The following is a 7,638-nucleotide window of genomic DNA, read 5'->3' on the forward strand; positions in this document are numbered from 1 at the left end:
ATCATTTTGCACGCCCAATTTTTCAGTTTTTGATTTGTTAAAAAAGTTTGAAATATCCAATAAATGTCGTTCCACTTCATGATTGTGTCCCACTTGTTGTTTATTCTTCACAAAAAAATACAGTTTTATATCTTTATGTTTGTAGCCTGAAATGAGGCAAAAGGTCGCAAAGTTCAAGGCGGCCGAATACTTTCGCAAGGCACTGTATGTATAGATCTGTTACTCAGTCAATTTACCCATGATACATTGCGGTTTTGATCCTCTCGAACACGGCCACCTGCTTCATCCCAAAAGGCACCCTATTCTTTATATGGCAGTTTGTTGGCGGGTGTGAAGTCATCTTATTCCATCCAAACACTAATACACTTTAAATTGCATTCCAAACTAACCACAAATACTTGTTTTTACTGTTTCCATTAGAGTATTGGCAACTGTGTCTTTATGGAAACAATGGACATGACTTATGATGATGCTTATGTTGTTTACCTCAAAGTACTCAAACTGATGACACATCTGTTTCTTTGTGCACTCTGACCGACTGACTAGTTATTACAGCTGGCTCACAGGTCTGACTGGTTAGCTGTTGGTGGAATGTGGGCCATTCTTTTAGAACTTCTGCACCCACACCTGTCTGAAATGATCAGGTCTGGTTGAGAGACATTGCAAATCAGAATGTGGTATGGTGGTAGGGAGGAGGAGGTGGGGCCTTACGTATTGGAGTGGCAGCTTGCACATGGGAAGGGGCCAGACAGGCATGATGTGGTTATGACACTCCCGCACGGAGCAGCATGGGGGCTGTCCCTCAGTCAGCAGGGTGCTGGTCAACTCTGTCCTCAGGAAGTACTCCTGGGGAACAACAGGAAGTTTTAATTAACCATGGGAGGAGTTAGCCTGGTCCCGTATTCACAATGAGTCTCAGAGCAGATCAGAGTGCTGATCTAGGATCAGTTTTGCCTTTTCGATCACAAGGGAAATAATTATATACAGGTGGCCCTGGCCCTACATCAGCACTCCTGCTCTGAGAAGCTTTTTGAGCCTTGGTCCCATACTGTAGTGCTTCCTACTCTCCAATCACTGTCAAGCCATACACACAGAGGGTTGGCTAACAACACAGACAAGACCACCAGGCTATGGGAGGCGGCTTTCACAGAACACAAATTCAATTGGAACACATTCACTTGCACAGTTACGTGCTCATTTGCGTCACATAAATGTCACCCAAAGAGGAATGAGGCTTTCTCAGAATTACATTACCACAACATCCTGCTTCAATGAACAGCTTGTACATTTCTCTGAGAAGATGCTTGAGAAATAACACACGTAAAAGAAAGAAAGAAAGACTGGGAATAGGAGAGAGTTAAGTAGAGCGAAGGAGAGGATCATGGAGGGGTAGTGGGGGTGGAGTAGAAGAATAGAGAGAGAGAAGTGAAGAGGGATGAGTGTAGTGGAGGGGGTCAGTGCCAGAGGAGGTTGCTGTGGGGGGGCCTACTCATAATAATGGTCTGAATGGAATCAAACATTGTTTCCATGTGTTTAATACCATACCAGCCATTATTATGAGCCGTCGTCCACTCACCAGCCTCCAGTGTTCAGTGCTCTCACCCCAGCCAGTGTGAGGATGTTGGTGATGTTCTTGGTGATGACCAGAGAGCTCTTGGCCCGAGTCACCGCCACATACAGCAGGTTCCACTCATCGTCTGGGACGTCACCTAGAGGACGAGGGAGAAAACAGTGGAGTCAGCTACTAACATCAAATCAAATTTATTTATATAGCCCTTCGTACATCAGCTGATATCTCAAAGTGCTGTACAGAAACCCAGCCTAAAACCCCAAACAGCAAGCAATGCAGGTGTAGAAGCACGGTGGCTAGGAAAAACTCCCTAGAAAGGCCAAAACCTAGGAAGAAACCTAGAGAGGAACCAGGCTATGTGGGGTGGCCAGTCCTCTTCTGGCTGTGCCGGGTGGAGATTATAACAGAACATGGTCAAGATGTTCAAATGTTCATAAATGACCAGCATGGTCGAATAATAATAAGGCAGAACAGTTGAAACTGGAGCAGCAGCACAGTCAGGTGGACTGGGGACAGCAAGGAGTCATCATGTCAGGTATTCCTGGGGCATGGTCCTAGGGCTCAGGTCCTCCGAGAGAGAGAAAGAAAGAGAGAATTAGAGAGAGCATATGTGGGATGGCCAGTCCTCTTCTGGCTGTGCCGGGTGGAGATTATAACAGAACATGGCCAAGATGTTCAAATGTTCATAAATGACCAGCATGGTCGAATAATAATAAGGCAGAACAGTTGAAACTGGAGCAGCAGCACGGCCAGGTGGACTGGTGGCAGCAAGGAGTCATCATGTCAGGTAGTCCTGGGGCATGGTCCTAGGGCTCAGGTCCTCCGAGAGAGAGAAAGAGAGAAGGAGAGAATTAGAGAACGCACACTTAGATTCACACAGGACACCGAATAGGACAGGAGAAGTACTCCAGATATAACAAACTGACCCTAGCCCCCCTGACACATAAACTACTGCAGCATAAATACTGGAGGCTGAGACAGGAGGGGTCAGGAGACACTGTGGCCCCATCCGAGGACACCCCCGGACAGGGCCAAACAGGAAGGATATAACCCCACCCACTTTGCCAAAGCACAGCCCCCACACCACTAGAGGGATATCTTCAACCACCAACTTACCATCCTGAGACAAGGCTGAGTATAGCCCACAAAGACCTCCGCAACATACATTAACCAATGTTATGATTTGGCGTAGGTCGTAGACCAATGCAAACAGTCATTGGTCTTAGATAAGAGTTGGTATTTGGATATGGTTTTCCAACTGCCTAATGATTGCACACACACACACCTCCTGAGCAGCTGGAAAGTCTGGGTAAGTTGTGGGCGGCACAGGGGACCTTAGCAAAGTCATCAGTGATCACCACCGTGTCAAACTCCAGACCCTTTGACTTATGGACTGTCCCCAGGATAAAATCTAAGAGATAAAAGAGAGACAGCAGGGGAGGGTTGATACAAATGAGAAAGATCAGACTCAAATACAAATACAGCAATTCATAACTCTGTGTCTGTACAGTGGTGAGTGTGTGTGTGTTTGCAGTATGTACCTGTGTGCATATGTGTGTGTACAGTATGTAACTGTGTGTGTACCTGCGTGTTGGGCCTCTCTCTCTGTGCAGCCGTAGAGGCGTTCCACCAGCTCAGGGATGCGGCTGTTGTATTTCTCCACCATGGAGAGTTTGCCCTCCAACTCACGGTCCTCTGTTTTTTTAGCGTAACTCTTCAGTCCAAAGTAGCCCCCCAGACTCTGCTGGGTGAACCTACGGATGAAGCTGTAACTTGATGCCTAGAGAACAGGGAGAGAAGGAGAAGGGAGCACGTTTAAAAAGGGAGAGAGCTAGTTACACTGCAGAGTAGAGCTAAACCTATTGACACAAAAGACCCTTACCAATAAAACAATGAGCATTGAGAGAGCCAAGGCAGGATACTGTCTTACCAAAAACAGTACAACAACATAGTAATTCACTTGTATTAGAATTGCAGAACTGAGGCAAGGGGCAGTGTGTTGAACCACTCACCTCGAGAGCGGTTGTTTTCTGGCTGCATCAGAACCCAAATGTCCATGATTATTTTCAGCCCAAAATTCTCCACCCCTTGGAGTGGAAAATACGTCTTACACAAGACCCACAGCGGGAGTCTGACTGCTTGGTCGAACACTGAGACAGCACTGCTAACTTACCCCGGCCAGGACTCAACCCTGTAGTCAGGGGGCGCAGTGACTCCACAGCCTTACCCCACACACAGCCTGTGGATAGACAGACAGACACGCACATTAAAGGGCATGTTGCACTATATACTTCCACAAATCTAACAAAGTAGATTGATGATATTCCACCTAAAAACAGTCTTTATGCAAAAACGTAGTAAAATATACATATTTTTTCCATTTGAATTACATTGATCAAAAACATATTGCATCTTTGATGTCACGAATGGAACAGCCTGGTGGTGGCGGCAGTGAACTACAACCGCTGTTTACCGGCATGCACGTTTGGTCAAAATGCGAGAAGATGGGAAGAAACCGGCTCGTGAGGTTAGGGCAGGCAGACTGGGCCAGGGGAACACCTGGTGCTTCAGTCATATGCGGGGCTCAATTTCCGATTGCGATGCCTACCAACAGTGGAAGAGTGATTTTAAAAAATTATGAAACTAGCCAACTAAGTGCACCGTGCCATGCAAAACGAACTGGCCCACTTGTCGTATTGGGCCTTATTTGAAGGATGAAACTAATCAGAATGTTGAATAGCAACCTAATTCTGCAATCTTCCCTTTACAACAAACTGATCTAATCAGAACCAAATAAATAAATAAGAGCATAGTCGTCATGGAACACCATGGATATTTTACCGGCATGTTTACACAATTCAGAACATCTACTTTAGACCTAGAAATATGAAGTAGGTGGACAAAGTAAACAACATAGTGGGTCACTTTCAGTGACAACTAAGAGCGATGAAGCGTGAGGATAAACTCCTTTGTTTTGGTCCCATACCTACCCGCTCTAAGAGCAAAAATTTAACCCAAAATTGAAGATGCTGTGTGAAGGTGTGAGAGCGAAGTCTTGCATCTTACTAAACGCAACGTAATTTTGGTGAGTCAACCTTCAAAAGGCCCAGTGCAGACGTTCTTATATACAGTGCCTTGCGAAAGTATTCGGCCCCCTTGAACTTTGCGACCTTTTGCCACATTTCAGGCTTCAAACATAAAGATATAAAACTGTATTTTTTTGTGAAGAATCAACAACAAGTGGGACACAATCATGAAGTGGAACGACATTTATTGGATATTTCAAACTTTTTTAACAAATCAAAAACTGAAAAATTGGGCGTGCAAAATTATTAAGCCCCTTTTACTTTCAGTGCAGCAAACTCTCTCCAGAAGTTCAGTGAGGATCTCTGAATGATCCAATGTTGACCTAAATGACTAATGATGATAAATACAATCCACCTGTGTGTAATCAAGTCTCCGTATAAATGCACCTGCACTGTGATAGTCTCAGAGGTCCGTTAAAAGCGCAGAGAGCATCATGAAGAACAAGGAACACACCAGGCAGGTCCAAGATACTGTTGTGAAGAAGTTTAAAGCCGGATTTGGATACAAAAAGATTTCCCAAGCTTTAAACATCCCAAGGAGCACTGTGCATAATATTGAAATGGAAGGAGTATCAGACCACTGCAAATCTACCAAGACCTGGCCGTCCCTCTAAACTTTCAGCTCATACAAGGAGAAGACTGATCAGAGATGCAGCCAAGAGGCCCATGATCACTCTGGATGAACTGCAGAGATCTACAGCTGAGGTGGGAGACTCTGTCCATAGGACAACAATCAGTCGTATATTGCACAAATCTGGCCTTTATGGAAGAGTGGCAAGAAGAAAGCCATTTCTTAAAGATATCCATAAAAAGTGTCGTTTAAAGTTTGCCACAAGCCACCTGGGAGACACACCAAACATGTGGAAGAAGGTGCTCTGGTCAGATGAAACCAAAATTGAACTTTTTGGCAACAATGCAAAACGTTATGTTTGGCGTAAAAGCAACACAGCTGAACACACCATCCCCACTGTCAAACATGGTGGTGGCAGCATCATGGTTTGGGCCTGCTTTTCTTCAGCAAGGACAGGGAAGATGGTTAAAATTGATGGGAAGATGGATGGAGCCAAATACAGGACCATTCTGGAAGAAAACCTGATGGAGTCTGCAAAAGACCTGAGACTGGGACGGAGATTTGTCTTCCAACAAGACAATGATCCAAAACAAAGCAAAATCTACAATGGAATGGTTCAAAGTCCAGACCTGAATCCAATCGAGAATCTGTGGAAAGAACTGAAAACTGCTGTTCACAAATGCTCTCCATCCAACCTCACTGAGCTCGAGCTGTTTTGCAAGGAGGAATGGGAAAAAATTTCAGTCTCTCGATGTGGAAAACTGATAGACATACCCCAAGCGACTTACAGCTGTAATCGCAGCAAAAGGTGGCGCTACAAAGTATTAACTTAAGGGGGCTGAATAATTTTGCACGCCCAATTTTTCAGTTTTTGATTTGTTAAAAAAGTTTGAAATAGCCAATAAATGTCGTTCCACTTCATGATTGTGTCCCACTTGTTGTTGATTCTTCACAAAAAAATACAGTTTTATATCTTTATGTTTGAAGCCTGAAATGTGGCAAAAGGTCGCAAAGTTCAAGGGGGCCGAATACTTTCGCAAGGCACTGTATCATTTCTGGGTAACAATTAAGTCCTTTACTGTCATAGTTTTACATTAAAATGGTCACAAAGAAACATACCTTTTAAGCAAATAACTATTTTTCAAGCAGGAATGTTGCTGTCTGAGTTGGGAGGGAAGGGCACCAAAGCGGTGCATTAACCACAGAGTGTATCAATCCCCCGAGCGGAGTGGTCTAATGGGAGGGATATTTAATCTGAAAAGTAGCTGTTATTAGCCGAGAGGTTTGGAACTCTGTTATTATATTCATGTACAGTCGTGGCAAAAAGTTGAGAATGACACAAATATTAATTTTCACAAAGTCTGCTGCCTCAGTTTGTATAATGGTAATTTGCATATACTCCAGAATGTTATGAAGAGTGATCAGATGAACTGAAGTTAATTGCAAAGTCCCCCTTTGCCATGCAAATGAACTGAATCCCCCAAAAACATTTTTACTGCATTTCAGCACTGCCACAAAAGGTCCAGCTGACATCATGTCAGTGATTCTCTCGTTAACACAGGTGTGTGTTGACAAGGACAAGGCTGGAGATCACTCTGTCATGCTGATGGAGTTTGAATAACAGACTAGAAGCTTCAAAAGGAGGGTGGTGCTTGGAATCATTGTTTTTCCTCTGTCAATCATAGTTACCTGCAAGGAAACACGTGCCGTCATCATTGCTTTGCACAAGAAGGGCTTCACAGTCAAGGATATTACTACCAGTAAGATTGTACCTAAATCAACCACTTTTGGATCATCAAGAACTTCAAGGAGAGCGATTCAAATGTTGTGAAGAAGGCTTCAGGGCGCCCAAGAAAGTCCTGCAAATACCAGGACCGTCTCCTAAAGTTGATTCAGCTGTGGGATCAGGGCACCACCAGTACAGAGCTTGCTCAGGAATAGCAGCAGGTAGGTTTGAGTGCATCTGCATGCACAGTGAGGCGAAGACTTTTGGAGGATGGCCTGGTGTCAAGAAGGGCAGCAAAGAAGCGACTTCTCTCCAGGAAAAACATCAGGGACAGACTGATATTCTGCAAAAGGTACAGGGATTGGACTGCTGAGGACTGGGGTAAAGTCATTTTCTCTGATTAATCCCCTTTCCGATTGTTTTGGGCATCCGGAAAAAAGCTTGTCCGGAGAAGACAAGGTGAGCGCTACCATCAGTCCGGTGTCACGCCAACAGTAAAGCATCCTGAGACCATTCATGTGTGGGGTTGCTTCTCAGCCAAGGGAGTGGGCTCACTCACAATTTTGCCTAAGAACACAGCCATGAATAACGCATCCTCCGAGAGCAACTTCTCCCAACCATCCAGGAACAGTTTGGTGATGAACAATGCCTTTTCCGGCATGATGGAGCACCTTGCCATACGGCA

The 7,638-nt window shown here is 44.7% G+C and overlaps 2 protein-coding genes across 2 annotated transcripts in view; one reads left to right on the forward strand and one right to left on the reverse strand.

Annotated features, from left to right (window-relative positions):
• il15ra (IL15 receptor alpha chain) overlaps positions 1-7,638 on the forward strand; it is a 57,413-nt gene that overhangs the window by 39,792 nt on the left and 9,983 nt on the right. Inside the window, 1 exon segment of the mRNA NM_001129987.1 lies at positions 6,166-6,173. The gene's annotated coding sequence lies outside the window, so the exon portion shown is untranslated.
• LOC110500924 (F-box DNA helicase 1-like) lies at positions 577-3,713 on the reverse strand. The gene is made up of 5 exons (XM_021578434.2): positions 3,583-3,713; positions 3,155-3,350; positions 2,856-2,981; positions 1,603-1,709; positions 577-846 (listed from the first exon to the last, which is right to left on the reverse strand). Exons 2-5 carry the CDS (start codon positions 3,234-3,236, stop codon positions 607-609), a joined length of 555 nt encoding a protein of 184 aa, XP_021434109.2. The 5' UTR covers positions 3,237-3,350; positions 3,583-3,713; the 3' UTR covers positions 577-606.

The sequence above is a fragment of the Oncorhynchus mykiss genome, chromosome 21 (assembly GCF_013265735.2).
Source record: "Oncorhynchus mykiss isolate Arlee chromosome 21, USDA_OmykA_1.1, whole genome shotgun sequence".
In the NCBI taxonomy this organism is placed as follows: domain Eukaryota; kingdom Metazoa; phylum Chordata; class Actinopteri; order Salmoniformes; family Salmonidae; genus Oncorhynchus; species Oncorhynchus mykiss.

Excerpts from the sequence above, each read along its gene's own strand:
- LOC110500924 (XM_021578434.2), bottom strand. The coding sequence starts at position 3,236 with ATGGTGGAGAAATACAACAGCCGCATCCCTGAGCTGGTGGAACGCCTC. Across the intron at positions 1,710-2,855 it reads ACTTTCCAGCTGCTCAGGAG|GTGACGTCCCAGACGATGAG; the intron begins GTGTGTGTGTGT and ends CTCGTCCTCTAG. Across the intron at positions 847-1,602 it reads ACATCCTCACACTGGCTGGG|GAGTACTTCCTGAGGACAGA; the intron begins GTGAGAGCACTG and ends GTTGTTCCCCAG.